The following is a 27,796-nucleotide window of genomic DNA, read 5'->3' on the forward strand; positions in this document are numbered from 1 at the left end:
CGCGTTGGCCCCGCCTCGTAGGCGTTCCCGAGCCCGCCTTCCGGCCAGAGTCGCCGGCAGAGTCTGGGCTGCTTTGGGTGCTGTGGCGGGTAATTCGGGGCGCGCGAGCGGGCGGCCCGCGGGGAAGGAAGAGGGGAGGACGGAAGGTGGGGCTGGGCGAGTCAGGCAGCTGGGTCGGGCCCGGCTTGCCCGGACGAAGCGCGGGGCTGCGGGGCGTGGGGCTTCGGTCCGGCTGAGGAACAGCCCAGCGGGGCCGCAGACGCGGGGAGGCCGGACCTGGCCCCGCGACGCGCTGCCCACGCTAAATCGCAGTGACAGGTGGAGGAAGTCCTCCTGCTGTCGCCGCTGGGCGGACGCCGCGGAGCCGGCTGCCCGTCCGGCCGACCCACCTGTGGAAAGCCCGCCCCAGGGCCCCGCGCCGGCGTGCACGGCTGCTTCCTTGGCGGGGTGCGCAGCCCCGTTTTGGAGGCTGCTGTGCTCAGAATCCAGAATCCCCCGGGCTCTGGCAGCGTGCAGTGGCGCCTGTGTGTTTCCACGTCATGTCACACCCTCGGCGGGGACGCAGCAGCATCTCAGAGCCCGGGTTGCGCCTGCCTGCCTGCGGGGAGACAGTCGCAAATAGCCCCTCGGGTCAGCTCAGATTTCAGACGTCAGAAAGTTCAAGGAAGTTCGGTTGCTGAGGTTAGAGACTTGCAGATAAGGGACCTAGCTGAGGGGTCACGATTTTATTGTTAGCTAATGGAACCTGCAGATAAGGGATCATGATTTTATTGTTCACTAGTTCATTTCAACTAGTTCATTTCAACTGGACTTGAAGTGCGCTGAAAACAGAGCTGTGGTTTTGTATGGCCTCCTCCACTCCCTCACTCGCTCTGTCACCTGTGCGTGCTTAGCCTCAGTGTCCTTACCTGTCAGAGGGGGTCAGTAATGCTTTCCTCATAAGCTTCTGGTGAGAATTAAATAAGGCTAGTCTGGCACAAATGGTGTGACCGAGCTACCTATGACACCAGCATTTCTGTTTTTACATTTTTTGGGTCCTTAATATATGTCCTTGGTTAATCCCCCTGTCACAGCCCTTCGTAGAGGCGACTGACACGCATAAACAAGCTTGTCAATAGTAGGTGTCTCTTCCACTCCCACTTTCCCACCCCTCTCCCTCCAAATTAATAGCATTCGATCCTGTTCTTTGCTTCATTCCTCTCATTAACATTTATGTTGGCTGTTAACATATTCACCTCTTTTTATTAGTATATGTAACATACCCATAAAAGCACGTGGAAATGTAAGCTTGAAGAACAAAAATGAAATGAACACTCATATACCAAATTAAGAAGTATGATATCATATCCCCCAAAACCCAGTGCCATCCTTTTCTCCCCGCCCCCAGAGAAAGCCACTGCCCTAAATACTTTGTTACTCATTCTTTTGTTTTTCTTGTCCTTAACTGTGTTTCTCTAATGAATGCAATATCTGGTTGTGCTGGTCTGGGGATTTTATATAAAATGGGATTCTAATATTTTGTGTGATTTTGTTTTTGCTTGTATCTTGAGATGGGTCCATATTGGTGTGGGAGGTCCTCCTCCTTCACCTTCAGTGCCCGTTTTGCTTTCCTGGTGTCATCATGATTACTTTATGTGCCATTCTGCAGTTGATAGCATCCGTACTGTTGTCAGACTTCTGTTACTACATAGTGCTTCTGTGACCGAATTTCCTGGGGCACATGTGGGAGTTTCTTTAAGGTGTGTACCTAATAGTGGATTTCTGGGGATATGCAAATATGCTAGTTTTTTATATGAATAAGAATATGCCATTTTTATTTGAAGTGGTTATAAGAATTTGTACTCAACCAGTAATGGATGAAAGTTTCAGCCTTAACCATTCTTTAAAATGTTTACCCGCTTGGTGGTGGGTGAGATGTTATTCTTCTCTGGTTTTAGTGCTCATTGGCACGATAACAAGGAGAAGGGGCATCTTTTAATGTGCTTATGTATCACCTGTGCGTCCTATTTCTGTAAAATTTTTGTTACTCATTTTTCTCTTATGATTTTCCCATTCTGATTTGTGGGAGTCCTTTATATATGCTGAATATAAGTCTTTTGTGGATTATATGTATTTTTTATATCTTCTAGTTTGTGACCTTCCCCTGCCCCATCCCTTCCTCCCTCTCCTACCCTTTGGTTATTTTGGTGAACAGAGGTTCTTAATTTTAACAAAATCAAAAAAATTTTGTTTGTTTTTAGATACATATGACAGTAGGGTGTATTTTTTCTTTTCTTTTTTTTTTTTTTTTTTTTTTTGTGGTGCTGGGGATTGAACCCAGGGCCTTGTGCTTGCAAGGCAAGCACTCTGCCAACTGAGCTCCATCCCCAGCCCTATTTTGACATATTATACATACATGGAGTGCGACCCATTACAATTTTGATCCCATTCTTGTGGTTGAACATGAGGTCACACTGGTTGTGTATTAATGCATGAGCACAGGAAAGTCATGTCCAGTTCATTCTACTGACTTTCCTAGCCGCATGCCCCTCCCTTCCCTTTGTTCCCCTTTGTCTAATCCAACGAACTTACTTCCGGACTTCTGTACTTCCCCCTCCCCACCCTCCCTTGTTACGGGTTAGCACCTACACATCAGAGAAAACATCCAGATTTATCACCCTATTTGTTCGTGGTTCTCCTTTTCAAAGAAAATTTTTCAGAATTCTTCTTTTTATTTTTTAGTGCTGAGGATTGAACCCAGAGCCTTGGGCATGGTAAACATGTGCTCTACCACTGAGCTAAACCTCAGCCCCTCAAAGAAAATTTTTAAAGAAATTCTTTTCTACTCTTGAGACATAAAAGGTATTCTCCTATATTGTCAGCTAAGAAATTTTATAGCTTTTCCTTAATCCTCCGGAATTGATTTTTTTATATAGTGTGAGATCATATTTAATTTCTTTTCACATGTGAATGATCAGTTGTCCTGCCATCTTTTATTGAGAAGTGTACCTTGATCTGCATTTCCTTTCTCCAGCACATCAAGTGTCCATACACGTGCACTGCACACTGTGTGAATCCTCTGTTCTGGTCCCTTGGTCTCGTCAGTCCTTGTACCAGTGCCACATCTACTCATTACTCCAGCTTTACAAGAAGTCTTGATATCTACTAAGATATGTCCTCCCACCTTTTCTTCCCCAAGAATGTCTGCTGTTTTGCCTTTAGGTGTTCTATGTACACTGTAGAATCATCTTGTCAAATCGTATACTGACATACACAAAGCCTGCTGGAATTTTGATTGAAATTGCTTTGATTGTATTGCATCAGATTAGTTTGGATTTTAAAGTATTGTCAACATTTTATCTTTATGTTTACTGTAGGTTTTTTGTAGATATCATTTGGTAAATAAGAGAAGTTTCCTTCTATTCCAAATTAGTTGTTTTTAGTATGAATAAATGTTGAAATTTGTCAGTTATTTCTGCATCTGTTAAGATAACTGTATGCTTTTCCCCTTATAATGTGGTGACTCAATGATTGATTTCCAAATGATAATCATTGCTGGGATAAACCCAAATAAATAATGTTTCACTTTCATATTGAAATTTGGATTTGGCTTAACATTTTGCTTAGGACTATAGCAGCTGTGGTCCTGAAAAATATTGGTCTATTTATGTTTTCAAATATTTTTTTCATCACTTTTGAATGAGTTTCCTATGACTTTTTGCTTATTTAAAATTTTCAGGTTGTTTTAAATCTTTTTTCTTTTAAAATATTTGTGTCATCTGCAATCAGTTTTTCTTCTTTCATGCCAGGTACTATTTATTCTCTTGGAAAATCTCATCAGAGTTGATTCACTTTTGTTTTTTTAAAGAATATTTTTGGTTTTGTTCTCTTAAGGTATAGATTTATTTTCTCTATTTTATTAATTTTTGTTCTGCGTTATTTTCCTTTTTGCTGTTGTTTTTATATCTTCTTTAGATGGATTCCTAAGTCATAAATTTTCAGCCCCCTTTTTAATTAGTGCATTATACACAGTAGTGGTGTTCATAGTGACATTTGTGTATGCACAAACATAATTTGCTTTATTTCATTTCCTCTTTTTAAAAATAACAAATGCTTAAGGCTGTTTATTTTCTACTACTTGATTTGTTTTCCCCCACTTTTTATTGGGTAATGTTTTGTGATTGTTCAGTTCAAAATATTTTCTGATTTCCACTAATAATTCCTTTTTGGTAAGGGATCATTTAGAGTGTGTTTCTTAAATTCCAAACATGGGGATTTTTGTAGTTCCATCTCTGGTTTTGGGTTTCAGTTTCTTTGCCTTATAGTCAAAGCCCCTGGTCAGTATGAGGCCCATTTAAGTTGGGCGAAGACCTGCTTTCTGACCTCGTATTTAGCAGTTGGCATAATTATTTTGAGTGTGCCTGAAGAGTGTATTCTGTAGCTCCTGGGGACCGTGTTCTATGCATGCCCATGAGATTTAGCTTCACTTGTGTTGTACAGGTCTTCTCTCACTATACTCGTTGTTTTGTTCACTTTAACCAGAGGGCTGTCTTGAAATCTCCCACTGTGGCTGTGCATTTCTGTGTTTAGCTTTGTAGTTCAACAATTTTATCTTAAATGTTTTTAGACTGTTATTAACTGCCTAAACATTTTCGATTGTCATATCTTTTTGAGTGTTGAAACTTTTTATAGTTTTGCGATGACCTTTATCTCTATCATTCAGTATCTTTATCCTTTTTTACCTTTAAAGTCGATTTTGTTTCACCTTAAAAACCACACCAACTCTCCATTAGTTTGCAGAGTACAAACTAATTTTCTAACTAACTAAGATCTTTTTCTTCCTTTTTGCTTTTGGTTTTTCAATGTTCTTATGTTTTAGAAGTAACTTGTAGTATAAGGTAGATTTTGTGTATTACTGACTTGAAAAGTTTTAAAATCTGGTTTGATGGTCCTTTTCTTGAAATTGGAATATATGTAGTTGATTTTTGTTCATTGTGATTGCTAATCTAGTTGGATTTATTTTTTCTATTTTTTTTATGGTTGTTATGCATACCTAGTCTCTTTTACTCCTTTGTTGTATTCTTTAGGATTAATTATATTTTTCTCCTATTATTTGCCTTACTAATTTGGAAAATCAATGCTACTTCTGTTTTTTAAAAGTAGTTATGTTAGAAATTGTAAAATGCAAGTATACAATTCATAAGTGTTTTGATTCTTCTCACAACTATTGTATGGAAGTTAGAACACTAATTCTAGTGGCTACTCACCTTCCAATTGATATGATACTATTTTCATTTATCTGAATTTAAAAAGATCTCAAATATTCTTTTTACTGTTTTATACACTTATAAATCAGTTTGAACTTAACCAAAAGTTTACCACTTTGATTTGTCCTGCATTTAAACCTAACAGCTGGTATCCTTCTTCCTGGAATTTGTACTTTGGAATTTTCTTTAGCGAGGATCTGTTGGTCACTTACTCTTTCCTTTTTTTTGTAATTTGGAGATGTTTTTATTTCACCCTCAGTCTTTAGCTGGGTATCAGATGATCTGTTAAAGGTCATACCCTCCCAGCACATTGAAGATGTTTTCCCACTGTGACACACTTCCACTGTTACTGTTGTGAAGTCAGCTGTCAAGTCTCCTTGTTGCTCTTTTGGAAGTAACCTTGCCTGTTCTTTGGTTGTTTTTGGTCTTTGTTGTTCTGTACTTACGATGTGTCTAGCTAGATATTTAAAAATTCATCTGTTTGGATTTGTTGGTTATTGTCAAGGTCGTGATCATGATTCTTCTCCTTTGTCCCCAGAGTCAAACTTCATTAATACACTCATCCCCATTTGCTGGATACGTGTTCAGAAGATTGCTCATACACCCTGTGTCTTCCGTGTGTTTTCTCTGCTAGTTCACGTCCAAGTGCCAAAGCAGGTTTAGTTTCTGAAACACAGTGTGGCTCTGTCATCTTCCTGCTCTAAGACCCTTAGTTTGGAAAACCTTCGTTCCACAGTTTCTAGGGCAAAAGCCCAAGTTCCCTAGCCTGGCACATTGTATCCCTGTGTACCCTGGCAAACAGGGAGGTGCTGAGTTCATAAAACAGAACGGATGGATGACGGTTCCTGGCCCTGTTGACAGGTAATAAACTCCATGACTAGTGGGACTGGAGTTTGATTTCAAGTCATGGTTCATAGGACTGTGTGGCTGGGACCACCCAGATCAAAATATTTGCAAAGAAAAGCACTGCAGGGAAGAGAAGGGTGAGGGGGCCACGAGGAGAGGCTGAGTCCAGGTCAGGATGTGAGGAGGCAGAGATGCTGGTAAGATACCCTGGAAGGTGTCCAGCAGTCAGTCAGAGACCCTGGCCCTGGGATGTGCGTCTTCACAGTGTGGAAGTTCAGCTGATGGTACAGCATTCGTGTGTTTCCACTATGTGTCAGATTCTTGGCAAGGCTCTGCTAGTCATCTCCCTGTTGAACTTCATGTTGTGCCTCGAAGGTGCTTACTGTTCTTTCAGCTTTGTAGCTGACCAGACTGAGCCTTAGAGACACTGGGCACGTTAGCTGAAAATGTCTTCGTGCTTCACTTGCCTCAAGTAACAGTGGATCTCTTGTCAGATCATGGTATCACTCAAAGTGAGTGTTAGCATCTCAGAATTTTGAGGTCAGCTGCCATTGCACCTTCCAGGAAAGGGGCCCTGGAATCTGCTTTTCAGTACACAAGTTAGCTGATTCTTGAGATCAGGCAGGCCTGGCAAACGCTGGTCCCTGCCCCGCTTGTCTGGTTTCAAGTCCTTGCTCTTGGTCCCTGCACTGTGGTGGGAGCAGGTGTTTGGATCAGGCCTTGTGTCGTTTGTTCTTTGTGGTTTGTGGAAAGCACATTTTATTGGAGAGCAGGGGATGTTAAGAATAGCCCACGGTCCTACCGTGACAGTTGATTTATTGGAGGTCTGTGGAGAAGAGAAGGAAACTTAACATTTATTAAGTGTTTACTAGCAGTTTTCTAAGCAATGAATGTTATTATAATTTTATAGGAAGAAAACAAGACCTCAACTAAGTTTCTCCAAGGCTATAAAGTCTGGTAAGTGGCTGAGCCAAGGTTCAGATTCAGAATTATCTAATAGTAAAAATAGCTAGCACTGATTTAGTGCTTACCAGACTGTTATGTGTATTAACTCATTTAATCCTTGTAGCAGTTCTTTAGCGACTGTTTCTTTCATCATTCCAACTTTATAGATTGGAAACTGAAGCATGGGAGACTTAAGTTGCCTAATTTCACACACCTACTGAGAGATGGAGCCGGCTGTGAATCTAGGCCTTCTGGCCCCAGGATCCGTACTTCCCACCCTGCACATTAGTACCCAGCCCCCGACTTGTGTTCTTTTCACTTGTGTAGTTGTTGGCGTGTGAAACTTAATTTTTAAAATCATAGTTAATTTATATGAACACAAATTAATACAAATCCTGGGACATTGCTTTTGGTGAGCTCAGAGATGACTGAATTTCATTTATTTATTTTCCAGCTCCTCCACACATGCAGGGAAGCACGAAAAGAATGGGCATCATGACTGATGTCCATCGACGGTTCCTCCAGTTGCTTATGACTCATGGCGTGCTAGAGGAATGGGATGTTAAGCGCTTGCAGAAGCACTGCTACAAGGTCCATGACAGTAAGTGTCATTTCCCTGTCCCAGCGTGTTCTGGTGTTGATCGGGGACTGATAACCTGGTATGATACCATGTGACAGGTTGCCAATAATTCTGACCCGAGCATTTGAGTCTCTTTACAGTCTCACATCAGCTCTTTCTAATCTCATCTTCCACTTCTCCCCAGCCCCCCAAGTAAATCTGACATTTAGCCCAACAGAGAAGAACTTGTGGACTCTGAAGCTGTAAAGTCATGGTTCACACCCGGGCTCCAGCCTGTGTTCCGGCCTCGTTTCCTGGACTCATGTAACACACAGTGTTCAGGGCGTCAGGCGAGGTGATGCACACAGGACATCCGGCACAGGACAGATGTCAGCGCTCTTGAGTAAGAGGGCAGCTTAGCACAGGCGTCAGACCCAGCCTGGACACAGCGAGACCTGCAGGGAGTGCAGCCTTGCCCTGCCCGCTGGGTGGGGTCAGTGGGTAACGTGACCGTTGGAGACAGGGCGTGGTGCGTGCTCTCAGTAACTGGAGAGAGCTGTCAGAGCGGTAGAATCCATCCTGATGGATCAGTAGAATCAGTATTGGCGAATCTCAGCCAGATGCGGTGGTCCACACCTATAATCTCAGCTATTTGGAAGACTGAGACAGGAGGGTCACAAGTTCAAGGCCAGCCTTGGCAACTTAGTGAGACGCTAAGCACCTTAGTGAGATCCTGTCTTGAACAGTTAAAAACAAAGGGCTGGGATGTAGCTCAGTGGGAAGGGGCCCCTGGGTTCAGTCCCCAGGACCAAAACAAAACAGAAGAGTAACAGCATCAACATGGAAGAGCTGGTTGGGTGTCAGTGTGGGTGGATCTTGTTGAAGAGGAAGTTGGTAAGTTACACTGGTCGTATGCTGTCAGCTTGTCACTTTTTTTGTTGCTTAGGAACAAACACATCTACAGGTGAAAGTGTGACAGTGGCTTGGAGGGTCTGCAGGGCTCGGGAGCTGCTCGCTGTTGGGGAGGAATGGCAGTGAGTGGGCAGTGGAAGTGGAAGGATACGCCGTCCTCATCCTGTTTGTCTTATTAATAAGGACACTTGTGGAAGACATAGCTAGTCTAATGCTGCTGCCTCTGGTTCGTAAGAATTTAAGTGTTCTTTGTTCTGCATTTTTGTCTTTCTGTATCTTTACTTTTCAAGAGAAAAATGGAAAAAATAGTGTAGAGGTGAGTCAAGGCAAGAGGAGTGAGAGAGGGGCTGCGGTGGGAGACGCATGGCCCACCGGCGCCTGGACCTGGGGACAGGAGCCACGCTGGAGAGCAGGATGGACTTAGCAGGGGATCCCAGATTGCTGGTCAGTGAGTGGGAGGGAGAGGGAGAGGGTGGGCGGCGGGTCGGCCTGCAAGTGTGCCAAAGGATGAGGAAATCCAAGAAGGTGGCGTGAAACGTTCCCCAGAGCACTGTCCTGCCAAGCCACGCTGGACTCCTGGAATGTGGTGGGCACAGGAACAGGTGAGAGACCTGGAGGGGCCCTGCAGAGAGGTACCCTGCTTACCTGTGTCTACTGTGTGCCCCCAACGTCATTGACCCACTAACCACAGGCCCTGGCACCTACACAGCGATGGTGACAAGTGGGGTGGGAATGCGTTCTTCTGCTGCTGAGGTTACGGACCTGAAGCGCCTGGAGCTCTGGCAGTGGGCTTTGCTTAATCCCTTGGGGGGCGCAGACCTCTTGAAGAGTTCGAAGGAGGAAGGTGGTTTAATTTGTGCTGGTTTGAGAATGTCCCAGTGAGAATCTGTATGCTGTATTTTGCCTGAACTAGTGGATAGGGATTTTTAGGGAGAGACTTCTTTACTGAAAGGGAATATGATACTTGTCAATCTAGCTTTACTTGTTCTTTAAAAGCACAATAGGACTTTAAAGTTGCCTCTCAGGGTCCTCCAGAGGTGTCATAAGACTGACTCAACAGTTCATTCCTCTCCCTTTTAGTTTCTTATACAAGCCCGATTGTGAGCTTTAATGTCAACGGGGAAGTTTCATATTTCAGTGCAAGGAGACACATGATGTCTGAGCACTCAGAATGAAAGTGTTTTTGCCTTAACTTGACCTTTAAAATAGTTATGATCTAATTTAGGAAAGTCCTATAGACTGTATCTAGGAATTTATGATTTGTCTCCCCCTTATCCATAGGGGATAGATATGTTCCATGATCCCCAGTGGATGCCCGAAACTGTGCATCGTATTGAACCGTGTGTGTGTGTGTGTGTGTGTGTGTGTGTGTGTGTGTGAGATGGTTTTTCCTGTACTGACATGCATATATACCTGTGATAAAATTTAATTTATAAATTAATAAGAGCTTGACAGTAACTGATGATAAGTAGAAAAACTTTAACAATACATACCAATAAAGTTATGTCACTGTGGTGTCTCTCTCTTGTCATGTATCTGTTGCATTTTACTGACCCTCGCTGGTAAACCATCTGGTTTACCTCAGATGACTGAAATTGTGGAAAGTGAAACCATGGATTGGAGGCGAGGCCTGGGCTGTATTTTTCCCACTTTATGTACTGTTTCTTTGCCCCTAGGTATAGTTATGGCTAGAGTGAACAGGACATAGCAATAGACTGTTTCCTCCTGTACATCATTTAAAAAAAAAAAAAAAGCTTTATTCCCATGTGTTTTTGTTACTTAGAGTTTAAAACAAGTAATGATGACCAGAAATTATTTAAAGTTAAGTCAGTATTTGACTCAATACTATTACAAGACTCTCCTGTATTTTGAAGAAACACCCAGGACAATCCCCTTGTGCCAATTGGGAAATATTTCACTTCTCAGAGAGCCGTGAGACAAAGGAGTGATTGAAATTGCAGGCGTCTGATGGCCCTTTCCCAGCGTTTGTCCACTATCAAAGCACTTCTTATCCTGGGGTTTTGTTTGGACTCTCTTCTTCCTGGCCTTTGGGGAAAACATTTCCAGATTCTTCTGGCCAGAGAAGAGTTTTGATTTTTTTAAGTCCCAATGCAAAACTTTGGCCTTTTGGAATGGTGCTGGGGCCCCATGTTCCTAGAGACTTGATCGACCCAGAGCAGCATCGTGCACGTGTCCACTCCTCCGGCAGAGCTTCTGGAGAGCCTCCTAGATCTGCTAGTTCTTGCTTTGTCTTGGGTCTCAGGGTCATGCAGATAAGGAGTCAGAGGATTCCAGCTGAAGCCCTTGGTGGTGGTAGGCACAGGAAGTGGAGAGCAGTGTTGAGGATGACTCAGCTTGAGAATTTCCACTTTGGGCCGAGATGGAATAACGGCCCAGTATACTTTCCTTCCTGAAACAATCCAAAATGGCACATGTCTGAAATTCTGGACGTTAGTCAGTGAAGGGCAGTGTTCTCTTAGAGGCAGCTGTTTTTCTCTCTTGACGCTAAATACATGAGACCTTTTCTAACACCACTTCTCCTGTTCTCCAGATACTGAGTGTCCAGCAGTTCATTTTGCTGTCGACCTAGAGTCAGCACCAGACTCCCCAGGTTAAAGGGCTCAGTCCTGTAGACTGTCGCAGCTGCAGATTCGAGTGACTGATGGGCTGTGGGGCTCCAGTTTCCATCAGCCCCACCCCTCATGTTTGATAATTTGCTAGAATGACTCAGAACTCAGGAAGACAGTTAATGTCTATTTATTGGTTTATTATAAAGGATATGATTCAGAGATAGCCAAATAGAAGACAAGCGTGGGGGGGGTGGGGGAGGTGGGAGCTCCTGGAAGTTCTGGCCATCACTCAGGGGTGTTGCCGAAGGTCTTTACGTAGGCGTCACTTATCAAACCTTTGGCCATCAACCCCAGTCAACGCTGGGCAGTTTTTTAGAAGATGGCACACTGATTCCGAAATTCACACATATATGTAGAGAACCTCAAAGAGCCAATGGTACTTTGAAAAAGATGGTCAAGCTTGGAGGACCAGCATTACTGAGTTCAGGACACGCAGCCACTGTGGGAACCCCGGGATACGTACAGACAGGCCGCAAGGCGGCAGATCAAGTCTCACACAGGCGGACACTAACTTTTTATAGAAGGGCAAAGGCAATTCAGGGGAAATAGTCTTTTCCACAGATGGTGCTGGAATATTGGGCACCATATTAAAAAAATGAATTGAGCCATACTTAACCCCACAAAAATTAACTCAAAAGGAATTATAGGCCTAAAGTAAAACCTAAAACTAAAACTTCTAGAAAAAAGCATAGGAGAAAACCTTTAGGACATGCAGTTAGGCAGAGATTTCTTGGACTCAGCACCAGAGTAAGACCCATAAAGAACAAATTGGATTTTGATGTTAAAAACCCCAAAACCTATGCTCTTTAAAATATACTGTGTAGCAAATGAAAAGAGAAGCAAAATCCTGGGAGAAAATCTTTACAAATCATGTATTTGATAAATGACTTTATGTAGAACATACAGAGAACTCTCAAAACTCAAGAAGAAAACATGCAACCCAGTGAAAAACGGGCAGGAGATTTGAAGAGACACCTGGAGTAAGTTGTCCAGGTGGCGCGTGAGCACAGGAGAAGGTGCTGCACAATGGGCATTGGTGATGCAGACCCACCCGGAGATGCCACTGCTCCCGGAGAAGGGCTGAATTGAAGAGGTGCTCCTACCAAGCCTTGCAAGGCATGGAAGGACTGGGACTTGACGCATTCCACTGTTAGGAAGGGACTGCTTGGCAGCCGCTCAGGGAAGCTGACTGTCCTGGGCTCCAGCCGATCTTCTCTTAGGAATCTACTCAAAAAGAAAGGGAAGATGCGTGTCCACGCAAAGTCCTTTTTTATTTTTTTGGTATCGGGATTGAACCCAAGGGCGTTTAACCACCGTGCCACATTCCCAGCCCCTTTTAATATTTTATTTAGAAACAGTCTCGCTGAGTTCTTAGGACCTTGCTGTCTCAGCCTCCTGAGCTGCTGGGATTATAGGTGTGTGCCACCACGTCCAACCCATGGAAAACCTTATACAGAAGTATTCAGAATAGGTTTACTTGTAATGGCCCCAAAGAAGCACTATATATACTGTATGAAACCATTACGTAAAATTCTAGGCAATGCATAATTGGCTACAGAACAAAAAATAGTTCAGTGGTTGCCTGGGGTGGTGTAAGGGAGGGTGGAGGGAGGTGGGGGAGGGATTGTAGAGGCCCAAGGAAACTTGGATGGTGATAGGTATGTTCATTTTCTTGAACGTGGTATGGTTTCATGTATGTATGTCAAACTTTATTAATATTGTATATTTTAAATATGGACAGTTTATTAAGTGTCAGTTATACCTCAACAAAGCTGAAAAATCTGAGCTTAAACCCGCTCTGCTATTGGTGTCTGTATAATCTTGATCAAGCCCCGAAACCTGGACACTTCAGCTCCCCAACTGTAAAGCAGGCAGGGACATCTGCCACTCAGGTTATTTGTAAAGATGACAAATGTAATATGTGGCACATGCTTAGTGGATTGTAAGTACCCCCAAATGGTGACACACGGAGATCATTCAGGCTTATGAGGCACAGTATTTTCTTGGTTTGGTAAAGCCCTGTGCTGTCTGCGTGGGGCTGCAGGAGGCCAGGTGCGTCATCAGGGAAGGCTTCGCGCGGCCCTGACCAGACCGCCTGCAGAAGCGCCTTCCTTGAAGTCTGCTCACAAGAGCCAGTGAATACAGCAGTTCCGGGAAGTGCCTTCTGTTCTGTTTTCTAAGAATAACCGGCCGAAGCCCCTCGGGGAGCAGGTGCTCACGCCTGCCGTTCTGTTGTGGAATGTGGTTGCTGTCGTGAGTTGTGTGGTGCCCCTGCATGGGTTTGAGCGTGCCCGCCAGCCTGAGTCCCACTCTCAATTGGAGTCTCTCATTTATCATGTGGGTTTACCGAGGGGCAGAAGCAGAAAGTCGTCGTGGCCCAGAGTTGCCTGGTGACGACTCCCTCGGTTACTTGCCTCAGGATGTGTGGGAGCTGGTCTCGCTGATCTTTGAACGAACAGCGTGGTTAGCGGAATGGCTGTAGGCCAGTCCCCTCAGAGGTTTTAAGGGCGCGGTGTGCCCGGCCAGTGCTACACAGACGCCAGGCTTACCGCAGTGTTGATTTCTGTGTCCTGGCCCGGTTCTTGGGGTGGCCTCCTTGCCTAAAGACCCTAGGGTTGCTTTTTGAATTTATTTTTTATTTTGAAATGATTCCAAAGTTGCAAGAACGATACACACCACTCTCTTTGCTGCCAAGTTATTGGAGAGTAAGTTAACCGGTTTTCTTAGAATAGTAAGTTAGAATTTAAGTTACTGATTTAATCGATTCTCTCACCCCTAAATTCTGTAGGGCCTATTTCCTTCTAGGAAGGGCTTTCTCCTAAATAACCACAGTACTACGATTAAAATTAGAAAATTAGGGCTGGGGGTGTAGCTCAGTGTGAGTGCTTGCCTAGCATGCCCAAGGCCCCAGATTCAGTCCCTAGCACTGGAAAAACAAAACAAAACAAACAAACAATCAAAAATCCACTGATATATTACTACCATCTAATTAAATAGATTCTCATGTAAGTTTTTTCCAATTGTCCTAATGTTGACTTTTTAAGCAAAAGACCCACCCTAGGATCGTGTGTTATCTTTTGTTATATTTTATTGGACTTTTAAAGCCAGAATATTCCTTAATCTATCCTTGACTTTAGTGTCTCCAGACTTGGAGATCACTGGATAGTTATGTTGTATACAACACTGATAGAAATATCTTGTCAATCATGTAGTAAGTAAAAGTTTCTGATAAAAAGAAATGGGTGAAATTAATTTCCAAAACAATACTGTTTCAGAATATTATCAACATAAAAAGTTATTGATGAATTATTTTACATTTAAAATAATGTCTTTGGAATCCAGTGTGTATTTTATACTCTAGGCCATATCCTAATTTAGACTGGGCACATGTTAAGTGCCCAGTAGCCACATGAGATAGTTCCAGAATGTTCCTCAGCTTAGTTTGTCTGAAGCCTCCTGATTAGATCCAGGCTTTGCCCTGTGAGTTTGCAGAACTGGTGTGTTTTCCCTGCGTCGTGTCACAGGGGCGTGCTGAGTAAGCGCTGCCCGCCAGGCCCTTCACTGGTTCTTGTTTCTGGGTGACTAGTCGGTATTTTGCAGGGTGGTATTTGGAGACAAGGTGAACTGTCTCCAAAGACCCACTGAGGAGATGCAGAGGCCACCCCTTCTGAGCGGTCCCAGCAGTGCAGCCAGCACGGCCAGGCAGTAGAGGGGAAGGCCTCTCGGGGAGGCCCCGACGAGGCTGCTGGCCCGGGAAGCTGGAGGCAGGTGGGTGACAAGTGGCTGTCCCCTGGCACTGGTCAGGGTGGGTAATTGCCTTTGGTGGTCCGGAGTTGGGAACAGGGAAGCTGTCCATTCTTCATCAGATCATTGTCGGGGCTCTTGGCTTCCTGGACTGGTCACTGGAGATGGCGGTCTGACTTCTGTAAGCCTGGCTCAGAGGTGGTCAGCTGGCTTCCCAGCAGGCCCTGCAGCCACGGTGCTTCCTAGGCTGGCTGCTGTGGGTGGTGGGTCAGAGTTCTGTTTACAGAGGACCTGACCGAACGTCATCTGCCTGTGTGTTCCACCTCTCCGAAGAATGCGTGTGGTGCTTCTGTCCTTTTGAGTTGCTTACTGTCAAGCCTGACGGAGAAGTGGCACTGCTTATCTGGAGCCAGGGACCAGAGTGACTTCAATCTCCTCATCCTGGAGCAGGGTTCCAGCCCACCTCAGAACTGGGAAACTGGTGGAGGGTGGGTGTCACTGGTGTCTAGCTTGTGGGCGTGGCTTGTTTGCCCTAGGCTGTTTCTAATTTTTAAAAAAAACTAATTGCCGTGTTAAAAACCGCAGTCATCAGGTGTTCATAAAAGCCCCCCGGAGAACTTGGCGGGCAGAGTGACCCTGCCTTTTTGCTGGGATCTGTGCTGCCTGCGCTGTGCTTCCTGCCTGGTGCCACGGCAGGGGGTTCGTCAGTTTGAGCAGGTTTGGCTCCCCTGGAGTCTGAGGTGGAGGGAGCTCACACCACAGTAAGCTGCGCTGCTCTGCGCACAGCTGGCTGGGCAGCCGGAAGCTTCTGTCCTTCACCTGTGAGGTCCCCTCGTTGGCTCAGGTGGGTGGGGATGGGACAGAGCCTCACAGAGGGTGTCAAAGTTGCTACTCCTCTCAAGGATATTGGCCCTGCTGCCCTCAGAGTGTGTGAGTCAAGCGAAATGCGTGTTAGCAATGTCAACAGTAAAATTCCGCTGAGTGACTTACGTTTTCTGTGCCGATTCAAGTTGTAATTTGGAACTACACCACGACCAGCGAGTGTTGGTTTGAGAACCAGTCAGCGGTACTTGACCACAGACCTCTCAGGGGAAGGCCCCCAGGTGGGCAGGGGACAGCAGTATGTCCCTGTCACCAAGCCAGTGGTTTCAGGCTTAGAGCACTTAAAGTAGGCAGCCAGGACACAGGAACTCTTGAAAGTGGCACAGAGTAAGCTTTCCACTGAAGTGATCGCGTCGTTTTTCAAAGGATGGCCTGTGAGCTTGGATGGAACCCAGCACACCGACTCCGCCAGCAGAGCGCCTGCGCGGCCCTCCCTCCCGAGCGGCGGCCCACGTGAGTCCGCCTGGGGCCGCGCGCTCGCTTTTCTCTCCTTCGACTCAGATTCCTGAGGGCTCGGGACTCAAGTTATATGGCTGGCGAGTACCAGGAATTTTTTAACGTCGTACTATGGAAGAGTCAACTGGAGAAGAGCAGAGGACAGTGCGACGACGCCCCCACTTCCGTCACCCAGCCTGCGTGGTGGCAGCCCGTGGCTGGCCTCATTTTCTCTGCTCCTGCGTGCGCCTGGGAAGTGATTCACCGTTCTGAAGTAATTCAGACTTAATTGCACATCTAAGTAAGAATGTTTTTCCTTTTTTTCTTTTTTAATGTGTGCCCAAGTCTCTGTCATTACGTTAGACCAGTGGCCAGGCGTCTGGTCTAGACCCTGTTACTTTGTGGCCTTGTGATCTTGGGTAAGTCCTTCACCTCTCTGAATCTTGTCTGCTTGAGAAAGAGGCCGATTCTCCCGACTTGGTTTGGTGGCGGTTCCTGGGGATTTGCTGAGAGAAGAGGGGTGGTGGTCGCACGTGGTGAGTTGGTGTGCATCGTCGAGAGTGGTCTAATGCACGGACGGCTCGCCACCTAGGAAACGGCCCTCCTTCCAGCCCTGCCCGTCACCGTGCACTTGCTGTGCTCTGACGTGCCCGCGGGCAGGACCCTTGCTGGCTCCGCTGGCTCGGAGGCCCCCCGCCAGGCTTTCTTTCTTCACAGCCCAGGGGCCTGCTCTCGTGGGGCCAGTCTGCCCAGCACCGTGTCTGATGTAGGATCTGGCTTGCTCCATCCTTAGCTTGGAACTCAGCAGGGCCACCTGCCCGTCCCATCAGATGAGAGGGCTGTCCCAGTGCCAAGTTGGCCTGCAAGTGGTTTGGGCCCCTGGGGCTTATTCTTTGCTCTTATTTTCTCTGCCTAAAAATAGCGTTTTCTATTTTTGGCGCCTGGTTTAGAACAGAACTCTGTGTGGGTCAGAGGTTCAGGCAGCAGACTTCCTGATTGCCTTCGGTTGCTGTAGCCTCTGGGAAGCAGGGACCTGATGTAACAAGAGGGTCACTGGTAAAGTTAAAGTACAACAATTAAAAAAAAAGGAGAAAATACGTTTATAGCCGGAAAAAGCAGCCTGTCAGAGCCAGCCCTCCCTGGAGGAGAAGGGTGCTGTGGGTTCCATGCCCCCAATCAACTGCCTGTTGTCCATGTTTGACTGCCCCAGTGTCGCGTTTCCCAGCACAGCGAACGATGCTGTCCGCCTGGGTCCTGGCCTGTCCCCTGGCGTGTGCTGACTACTCGGGGATCTGGCCCAGTGGTCCAGGCTGGCCCCGGGGGATGAGGACATCACCGGGCCTGGTTTCTGCAAGTCTCTGGCTCCTCCAGCGGCACCTCTGCCGTCTTTACCTCTGTGCTGCCCACATGCTTTCCGTCTGCCCTGCTGCAGGTGCTGTAACTGGCTGATGAAGTGCGCCGGGCTGGTAACGCCTGGCACGCAGCGGGCGAGTCACGGTCACGTACTTGCGGGCCTGCGGTTGCCAGCCTGGCGTTGCTGCTGCTGTCCCACAGCTACCAGCAGGGGAAACATGGGCGGCAGCCAAGCCCCACAGACACGCTTGCTTGGTTCAGACATGGTGCCGATTGTCCTAGTTGGTATCTGCTCCTGAGAAGATACGGCGAGTGGTGAAGGGTCAGGCCTGTTCCTCTCCTCAGCTGGACACTCCAGGTGCTGCCCGAAGCTGGTGGGTTGCAGGGAACCAGCCTCTGATCTACCTCTACCTGCACCACACTAGGTGTTTGGTACTTCCTGAAGTCCGGTGTGTGTGTGCGCATGCGCACGTGTTTTGATTTGGGATTCTGAAGAGAGGAGCAGTGTTACTAATTAATTCTCTTAAGTCCCTCAAAGTGGCATTTCTACACCTGGGAACAGTTGCCTCCAGATCACTGGCGGTCTTTGTCTCGTGCACTTGACATGCCCGTGGACTCAGCATGTCGGGGCCAGATGCCCTTAGCCCTGCGTGTCCTTGCAGGTCTGCAACCTGTAGCTTCTCCACCATGGCCTCCAGGAACAGGGAAGGAGTGGGGGCTGAGCAGGGAACAGTCACTGGTCTAGGGACTGGATTTGGGCATTGCTGACCTGGTGTGACCCTGACACCTTGTGAGCATGTCAGGGATCTGGGTCACAAGCAAGAGGCCCCAGTTCTGGCCAACTTAGAAAGGGTTTTGCTGGGGACAAAGGACACAGGGCTGATCGGCACCTGGGTGAGAGGCTTGGGCATGGGCAGGAAGCACAGGGACACCTCTTTCCTCTGTAACTTTGGGGCTGGAAGCCGCTGCAGGCTGTGCTTTGTCCCTGGCTCAGGCTGATGTGGTTCCAGGGCTGCCGAGAGCCAGGGTGGAGGGCGGGGCGGCGAGGCCGTTGGCTCTTCTGCCACAGACTCGGGGTTCGCAGAGTTCGATGTGTGAGATGCCATTGATCTGCCCACAGAGCAGTTTTCTGAGTGACACCAGGAGGGACCTCTTGGGTGGAAAATGTGAATTGTCCCTCAGGTAGGGTTTGCCACTGTCACACTGAATGGACGGGTGCTTCCTGCCCACGAGGGACCTGTCTCGTGCCCAGTAGAGGTGGTTCTTGAGCGCCTGACGGCCTTGCACCTGAGCTTCCCAGTTGGGAGCTTTGTGGGGTCAGCAAGGGTTCTGCAGAGCGGAGGCTGGAGGCCATGTGGAACACTGCCCCGTGAGGACCGTGCCCGAGCGCTTGGTACCAGGCAGAGGAGACACTTCCGGAGGAAGCCATCCGAGTGGCCTCTGATGAAGAGGCAGGAGTGGGAGCGGGAAGGAGGCGGAGCCCGGGTGCTGCGTTCCCGTCAGCTTTCCAGCTGCTGGGTGGATCGCACCCTCGCGCTTCCTGCTCAGTTTTGCCACCTCCACAACCCCACCTGTTTATGACTACCTGGTGGCTTTACAAAAAAATAAACCAAGGCCTGAATGACTGTACTTAGCAGGGAGGACGAGACTCCTGTGACGAGTTGCCTAGTCCCACTGCTGCCGCCATCTTTGTGATGAGCCCATGGTCTGCCCCTTGGCTGGACCCCTGGTCTGGGCTGTTACCACCTCCTTTACGTGGCCATGTCCTTTGCCACCAACATGGTCTTTTCTTTTCTAAACTTAATTCACTTTGGGTATACAGGTAGCTTGGAAACACCTCTGTGTAGGAAGCCAGTGCAGATGCAACCCAGGGTCCCTGCGACCACCCCCTCTCTTAGGCCCTTCCCAGAGGCCTTAGCCATCAGCCGGGGCTGGGGCCACCTCCCCGGCGTTTCCCCTGCGGTGTTGTCTTGTTGGTTTGTTACAGTTTTAACTAAACAGGAGCATATTGCTGTTTTTTCCTGCAGTTTTTTTCAGAGTGATTTTTTTTTTGCTCACAAATCTTCTCAAATGATTTTAATACATGAAAACAGTAGTACATGCTTTCAGTTTAAGAGGTAGGTACTGTGCCAAAGGGCAATTTCGGGACAGAGCTGACGTGCCCTCCTCCGCTGCCAGTGTTGCGGAGGCCTTCCGCCTGCAGGAAAAAGGCCCCTGTCCTCTTGCCCACTGCAGCCTCGCTGCCCGTCCTCCTCCAGCTAGTACTGGACGCTGGAAGCCCCTTCTCTCTGGCCCTGACAGCAGCTGGCAGGCGGGTGGGCAGGTCAGTGCTGGAGCCAGGCTCTGCCTGACCGGGGTGTGACTGGACGCGTGTCTGCATCTCAGCCTCAGCACTGTACTCAGGAGGGTGCCCAGACCTACCTGGAAGGGCCGGGGGAGCCCGATCCGTCACTGCAGGAAGGTGCTCGGAGCAGGGGCTCCAACGAGCCTCCTCAGCTGGCGGTTGAGCTTTACTGTTGCACCCCAGCACCCAGTTCAGGCCTGGCCTCAGGCGCCCAGTCCATCTTTGGATGTTGAGTGAGGGGAGGAAGCACAGTGTCCGCCTGCCCGCCTGTGAGAATGTGCAGGACAGAGGCTTTGTGAGGGGACATGGTGGGGATCTGCCCCTGAGGCTGCCTGCCGTGGGAGCTCACGGGGCTCGGAGCCCACCGGCAGTGTCTTGAAGGTGCGCGCTGGGGGATAGTAATTGGCATCAGGGGACTATGAAGGGGACACAGCTGTGGACTGTGAGCAGTCGCCTCGTTCTCAGGTACCACCCTCCATCCAGCCTCTGCATATCTTTACCACTCCAGGAAGAGAGAGACCGCGCAGGGTGGCATTGACCCAGCAGGCGGGGCCTCGGCTGGCTTCTGGTGGGCCGCCCTTGTGTGCTCAGGTGCCATGGAATGACGGAAACTAGCCACACATTTTGATGAAGCCCTCCTCTTCTTGCCCGTTAACTTCCAGGCAATGCTACCGTAGAGAAGTTGGAGGACTTCATCAACAACATTAACAGCGTCTTGGAGTCCTTGTACATCGAGATCAAGAAAGGAGTCACGGAAGATGACGGGCGGCCCATTTATGCGCTGGTAAGTGCGCGGCAGTGCCCTCTAGTGGAGCTGTGGGAGCCCAGCAAACGACTCATCAGCCTCTAGTGAAGAGCTCCCTGCTTGACGGCTGGAGGGAGGCGGGGAGAGCCAGCAGTAAGTCGCCCCTCATGGGAGGCACAGCCTGATTGTTGTGCTGCCTTATTTTTTAGGTCAATCTTGCTACAACTTCGATTTCGAAAATGGCCACAGATTTTGCAGAGAATGAACTAGATCTGTTTAGAAAGGCCGTAAGTAGAGTAACTCCACGGACTGCTTCTTATGGGGCACTCTCCACCATTAGACATGGAAACCGCAGTCTGAGGGGCGCTGGGGCATGTTACAGCTGCTGGGGGAGAAGCACTCGTCCAGGGCTGAGCCCGCCCGGATGCGCAGGGCCTCCTGGGAGTGACAGGTGCCACCATCTGAGCGCTGTCCAGGGATGGCGGCAGCAGCACTGCGACCAGGGGCTTGGTAGCGAGCTAGGCCCCCCTGCCCGCTGCACTGCTGAATCTGAATTTGCCTGGTAACCAGGTGCCCACCAAGCCGTCTGCACGCCCACACTCGGGAGGCACTGCTCTCCAGGCTGCGTAGCCCTTGGCTCAGCCCTCTTGTCACATGTGGCTGGGCACCTGCTGAGACTGGTTCTCGGCCCTGGGAGGTGAAGAGAGTACCGGCTCCAGCTCTGTCGAGTCCCAGTCTCTGAGAGCCTCCCTCTAAAGACGCCGGGGTTTGCTGGCAGCTGGGGTGTGGGCCGAGCTCTAGGACCAGTGGTCCACGGCTGCGTGCCCGTGCCCGGGAATCCCCCTTCCCGGCGGCCTCTGCCCTGCCCCGTGCAGGAGTTCCAGGGACTTGCCTGGCCTGAGTCCGCCTGGCCTCTGGGCTCCTGCAGGTCCCCGCCTTTCCTGCCCGCCCCTTGAGTGAGGAGAGGCGCCGCCTCATTGGCTCGCTCCTTCCTCCTCACCTTTTCACTTCCAGGAGGTGGGGGTGTGGTGTGGAGGGGAGGCAGCCCACCTGGACATTGAGATGGTGGACCTGGGATGGTGTTATGGGAGTGACCAGAGGCCGCAGGACTGAGCTTGCTTCTGGCTTTTGATGCTCGTTATGAAATTGCTTTCCTGGAGGGCCGCGTACAAGTTTGCCAGGGCCACGGGTGGTTACCACGTCCCTGCCAGGTTTGGGCTGGTGGTTAAAAGTTGTTTTTGCCAGTTTAATAGATGACTGTGGTACTGGCGTCTCTTCCAGTTGGAACTGATTATTGACTCGGAAACTGGTTTTGCATCTTCCACAAACATTTTGAACCTGGTTGATCAACTGAAAGGCAAGAAGATGAGGAAGAAGGAAGCCGAGCATGTGCTGCAGAAGTTTGTTCAGAGCAAGTGGCTGATCGAGGTACGGCCTGAGGGCCTCCCCGGCCTCGCTCGCTTTTGAGACTAAATGACAGTTTTTTCTTCAAAACCATATTTGTGTCCAACTGATGTCAGTTGAGCCAGGCCCTTGGGTGCCTTGTCTGCTCTAAAGCCCTCAGAGGCCTTGTGAGGAGGGTGTGGACCCTGTTTTCTCATCTCCAGGGCGCCCCGGCCAGAAGTGGCAGAGCTGGGGACTGCACCTGGGTTTGGGGCCCCCTGGCTCAGCTGAGCCTCTGAGTGAAGTGGGGTCGGTCAGCAGCTGTGAGCACAGTTGTAGTAGTGTCTGACCTGGTCTGACCTCTGGTCCAGGGGACTGACTTCCCACCTGTGACCAGGGAGCATGGAACCCCTCCTGGGGAGGGAGAAGCAGAGCGAGGCGGGGGGCGAAGTGCTGAGGTTGGGAGCGGGCTCGGGCGGCCGTCCTCGCCCCGGAGCGTGTGTGCGTGCGTGAGCTGCGTGTCACTTCCATTTCAGACAGTGGCTCTGAAGGAGCAGAGGTGGCGGGCACGCTTTTGGAGGTGGGTGTGACTGGGCCTGAAGAGATGGACAGATGTCTCCGTTCTTTTTCTCTGAAAGGCAGCACCGTTTCCAAGAAGCGCAGCTGATGAGCTTAGTGTGGCCCAGTTGCCGCAGCTCTGCCCCACGAGGCCTGTCCCGTGTCTGGGCAGGACGAGCTCCCGCAGCCCCGGCGTCCTCTTGGTGTGGCTGGAGGCCGCTGCCGGCCTCGGCGGTCCTTCACTTCCTTCCGGGGGCCTGCCTGGAGGTCTCCGGGCTCTGAGTGACTCGCTCCTCCGTGGGGGCAGCGTCCCTTACAGTCTGATCGGATTCCATTTCTGGGGTGCCTGCTGGAGGAAAGGGCAGGAGAGGTCACAGGGAGTGGGGGCAGGGCCGACAGTTGCTGGAAGGGACCTACTGGGCACGTCCCAGGCGTGCATTCAGGAGTCCTGCTGCCCCACCACAGGCCGCGTGGGCTCAGCGTCAGCTGACTGCAGCTCTGGACTGCTGGCGCTGGCGCACTGCGGACAGCAGAGCCCTCGTTCAGGCCCTGGCTTGGCATCTGCAGTCCCCACAGTTGCTTCATCTCAGTCTTCCTTCCTCTGTGTGGCGTTGGCAATCTGGAATGTTCTCAGGCGGCTCGGGTTATGATGCTTTGTCTTGTGGTCTGCCTTCTTTTCCAGTCGAGAATTTCAGGGGCAGGGTTATGGCTTCATTGTTCCTGCCCTGCAGAGAGCACCTGTAGGTGCTCAATATATGCTTGTGGAACGGGTGACGGGACAAGGGGGTGCAGTTCCAGAGAACAGGGCTTATTTGACCCTGACAAAACCTGGTGGACGAGGTCCTTGCGCGTTAAGGGCAGGTCTCCCTTGGGTCCTCTGCTGCCCAGGCTGACTGGCGGCAGAGAGGAGAGACTCTGGGCCTGAGCTTTGGATCAGGCGCCTGTCCTTTCTGCCTTCCTCAGTTAAATGGAGAGGCTGGTACTGCCTTTGTCGGGGTGGCTCTGGGCTGGGAGAGGGCAGGCGGGGAGTTCCTGAGCCTCCCCGAGGGAGCACTGCAGAAATCTGCCGCCGTGGCCCACGTGCCCTCAGCCCTGGCAGTGCCTCGGCCCTCGTGCCCTCCCAGCGGTGGCCCTGGACAGTCCTTGTAGGACTCCGTGTGTTCACTGCCTGGCCATGAAGAAAGGTGCACACGCCAGGGACGGGGCTGTGCCAGGGCGAGACACCTCCAGGTCCCTCTGCCACCTCTGGCAAGGGCCTGCTGCCTTGCACGGCCTGGTCAGATGCCGGGGTTCAGTGGAGGCGGCTGAGGGGCGGGTGGTGGGGTGCCGGCTGGTCCCCGAGGAGCCCTCCTGGGCCCTGTGGATCAGAGCCTGGTCCTCAGCCTCTTAAATGGGACTTCCCACAGAGGTGGCCTGGCACCCACTGACTGAGGTCTCCCGTGGGCTGTCCCTCCAAGGGCACTTTGTCCTTGTGAGGGGAGGCTCCGTCCAGGGGGAGAGGGCTGCTCCTGTGCGGGCTGTGCAGGGGGAGGCCCCGGAGGAGGCCTGGGTGGCGAGCTGGGCACACTCCCCAGCTGCGTCTCTGAGGGCCCGGAGCCCGGCCTCGAGGCATCCTGAGGGCTGGCGGTCACCTGGGTCTGGTCTTCTCCGGAGGGCTGGGTAACCCGCTTCCCTCCCCGACTGGCCCCCGAGGACTGCGTGGAGTGGTGAACAGTGAGTGCCAGGTGGCTAATAAGTGCTCCTGAGCTTCCCCATGCGCTCCGCTCGTTTCCCGGGGCCTGGGCGAGGTTCACTTACCTTTCTGCAGCTGTTCCTCACGGGATGCCCAGTGCTGCCCGGCCAGGTGCCAGGCACCAGGAGGGAGCAGAACCAGACCTGGCCGCGCTCCCAGGCTGTCTGATGAGGACGCCAGAGAGCGTCGCCAGGCATCTCACTGAGGCAGTTGAGGTGGAAGGGAAGTGGGATTCCAGCCCTTGACTGAGGAGGTGGCACCAGGGTGGAGGCTGTGAGCTCCCTGGAGTTGGGGGGCAGCCCGAGCAGCCAGGCCTGAGCCCAAAGACCGGGAAGCTGACGAGGTGAGCCGGGGAGGTGGGCGCAGCAGGGACGGGCCGTCCAGCCTGGGAGTGGAGGGCAGCCCTGGAAGGCTCAGGTGTGCTGGGGCAGCGGGCCCTTGCCAGGCCATCCTCAGTCACTCGCGCTTCCCTTCCCAAACCCCCACCTGCACGGCACCACCCTCTGCGGCCCCTCCTGCCGTCTGCAGCAGCCCGCCTCTGTGGCACCGTCCTGCCTGAAGCTCTGCCCACACCTGGGGCTGCCCTCCATTCTCAGGCTGAAGCGCCAGGTCCCTGCAGTGCCCATCTCCCAGCTCGGCTGTGACATTGGCACCTGCGGGGCTCCCTTAGCCCTGCCTCTTCCTGGTGCTGGGTGCTTCTGGCCGCTTCTGGCCGTCCCGAGGTTTTCAGGCTGTGGCATGTGCCCCGTGCCCTGCCTTGGGAGATGCTGCCACCCGTGCTTTGACTGGGGGCCTGGATTCCTTCCAGCTTCATTTGTAGAGTGACGGGGCCGGGAGGGAGCCCAGATGGTCCCTGTAGTGGTGCTGCGGTCCCCGAGCGAGGCCGGGCTCCGGGGGGAGGGTGGGGGCAGCAGGGCCGTGGCAGGCGTGGTCTGGGTCCACCCTTGGGAGACCGCTTCCGCCTGCCCAGCTCCTGTCCAGAGGCCCCCGAGCATCTTGTCAGGGGCAACTGTGCGGACGGAGCTCTGTGTCTGTGAGGGCCAAGACAGCTGCTGAGAAAATTGGGGGGGCCGGGCGCAGCAGGGGCTCCTCACTCCCGCTGTCTTTAGTGCCCTTCCTGTTCCGGGAGACACCTCTGACGCTGGTGGAGTGGTGAAAACCTGCAGTGGCGGGAGCCTCTGACCTTTGTGTCTTCCTGGGCTGTAGGCGGTGGGACTGCAGAGGGACAGAGGCACTGAGCCACACGGCCTGTCTGAGGATGGCCGCCACCCGTTCTGTCCCCGCAGAAAGAAGGGGAGTTCACTCTGCACGGCCGGGCCATCCTGGAGATGGAGCAGTACATCCGGGAGACCTACCCCGATGCCGTGAAGGTCTGCAACATCTGCCACGGCCTCCTCATCCAGGTACCTCCAGGCTCCAGGGTGGCCCGGGGCGCTGCAGGCCACCTCCTGGGCGGGGCTCGTGCCCCCGTGAGGGCTCCTCACTCTCCTGCTCCTCCGTCTAATCCAGGGGCTCTCACGGGTGTTATGTCCTCAGAAAGGCTCTCATGATTCTTGTGTGACAGGTGCTGTCTTGGCAGGGTTTTTTTTTTTTTTTTTTTTTTTTGTGGTGCTGGGGATTGAACTCAGGGACTTGTGCTTGCAGCGCAAGCACTCTACCAACTGATCTATCTCCCCAGCCCACTCTCGGCAGGTTTTTGACAAATGTCTTCCTGCGTCAGCGTCACTTCTGAGCCATCCACGTGACACTGCGTACTTGCAGGCTTTGCAGCCATCAAGCCGGTGCTGCACATTGGCGTTCCCTCCCTTTCCTTCAGTATCGTGTCCATTACGGTCCCCGTGACGGACCTCTGCACACCTGTTCCTGGCACTGGGGGCTTTCGGAGTTCTGATTCCTGGGACTGTCATTTCTGGGTCAGAGCACTTTTTTTTTTAAGCTGTGGATGCACAGTGCCATTTGCAGAGCTGAGGGGGACACGCCCGCCTCCCCTGTGGGACCTGCGCAGGAAGCCTGAGTGCTGTGGGTGGTCCCCAGAGCCCAGCTCCTTCTGCCTGTGATCATCTGTCCAGAATAAGACCCCTGCGCTGAGGGCTTTGGGGTGATTTTCAGCATTAATTCGGCTGCCTAGGCCCTTTCCGCAGCTTCCCTGGAGGGTGGGGAGACGGGGAGGCGTGTGGGCTCAGGTGGTGGCCTTTCCTGTTCCAGGGTCAGAGCTGTGAGACCTGTGGCATCAGGATGCACTTGCCTTGCGTGGCTAAGTACTTCCAGTCCAACCCTGAGCCGCGCTGTCCCCACTGTAATGACTACTGGCCCCATGAGATACCAGGTTCGTGGCCGCTGTGGTGCCCGGGGGAGGCTGGGCAGGCAGGACTGGCTGGCCCTGTGGACCTGGCACCAAGGGAGCGCTGGGAGCTGGGTGTGCTTGGGAGGCCGGGGGGTGTGCAGGCCTGGCTGGGGCAGCGGGTGGAGGCTGCCCTGCTGCCCAGGAGCCCCAGAGCACAGGACCAGGCTTGCTCTCTGCAGCCACCTCGGGCGCGTGAAAACGGCATCTGCAGCTCCCTGAGTCGTTGCCCTGTGAACCGGGCTAGTGCCGGCCTGCGCCTGGGCAGGGGTGGAGGTCAGCGAGAAGTGCTGCACGAACAGGACGGTGCCCTTGGCACAGGCCAGCTGGTGCCAACCGTGACCAGCCCTGCCACTCACTGTGCCTCCTGGTCTTCTCTGTCTAGAGGTCTTCAACCCTGAGAAGGAGAGGGAAGCTGGCGTCTCCAAATCCAGCAAAAAGTCCTTGCGGTCCAGGCAGCATTAGCCGGCGCGCCTGCTGGAGGTCCCTTGCCTACGTGGCCTGAGCGTCGAGGCCTCGTTCCATGGAGACCTCGGTGTTTCCCGCCACACGCAGACCAGCTCCTCTGTTTCCTATGTTCGTTGTTGACAGGTTTGGAATAAAAGTGTTCTAAGGAGTTGCTGCCGCCTTGCCTGCGGCCTCAGTGTCCGGCCTGTCCCCAGAGCGCTCGCCTGACGCTGAGCCCTTGGTTTGTATTCCAGCCAGTGAAGCCAGCTGGCTCCCTACCTGGCGTGCACTGTTCCAGGGCCGCCCCCGCCGGGCAGCTCTGGCCTTGCTCAGGGGGGCTTTGCCTTCAGCCCTCAGGGCTGGGCCAGCCCCTGGCCTGGACTTGAGCCTTGACGTCCCTGCTCCCCACAGTCTGGACCCCTGTCGGGCTGGGTGTGAGGCCTGCGGGCTGTGCTGGGCTGACTCGTCCCTCCTAGTGGCTGGAAGGCTGCCCACTCTGGCACTTAGGGCGTGGTCCACATGCCTCTGCCTCCCTGGCTCTCCTGCACCGGCCCTTCCCAGCCCCTGGCCCCTCGCCCCACCTGCTCTCCCCGCCCCCAGCTCCACGGTGGCCTCTGCTCCCGTCTCTTGCACCAGACGTGGTCATCCCGCATGGCAGCTGTGCAGGCGGACACCCTGACGTGGCCCAGCACAC

General features: G+C 51.5%; 1 protein-coding gene across 1 annotated transcript; it reads left to right on the plus strand.

Annotated features, from left to right (window-relative positions):
- Positions 1-33: 33 nt before the first annotated feature.
- On the plus strand, positions 34-27,271 carry Nsmce1 (NSE1 homolog, SMC5-SMC6 complex component). The gene is made up of 8 exons (XM_047532910.1): positions 34-89; positions 7,492-7,638; positions 20,559-20,680; positions 20,851-20,928; positions 21,923-22,069; positions 25,601-25,717; positions 26,520-26,640; positions 27,041-27,271. The coding sequence occupies exons 2-8, from the start codon at positions 7,503-7,505 to the stop codon at positions 27,118-27,120; spliced, it is 801 nt and encodes a 266-aa protein (XP_047388866.1). The 5' UTR covers positions 34-89; positions 7,492-7,502; the 3' UTR covers positions 27,121-27,271.
- The last annotated feature ends 525 nt before the right edge of the window (positions 27,272-27,796 follow it).

The sequence above is a fragment of the Sciurus carolinensis genome, chromosome 18 (genome assembly GCF_902686445.1).
Source record: "Sciurus carolinensis chromosome 18, mSciCar1.2, whole genome shotgun sequence".
Taxonomy (NCBI): Eukaryota; Metazoa; Chordata; class Mammalia; order Rodentia; family Sciuridae; genus Sciurus; species Sciurus carolinensis.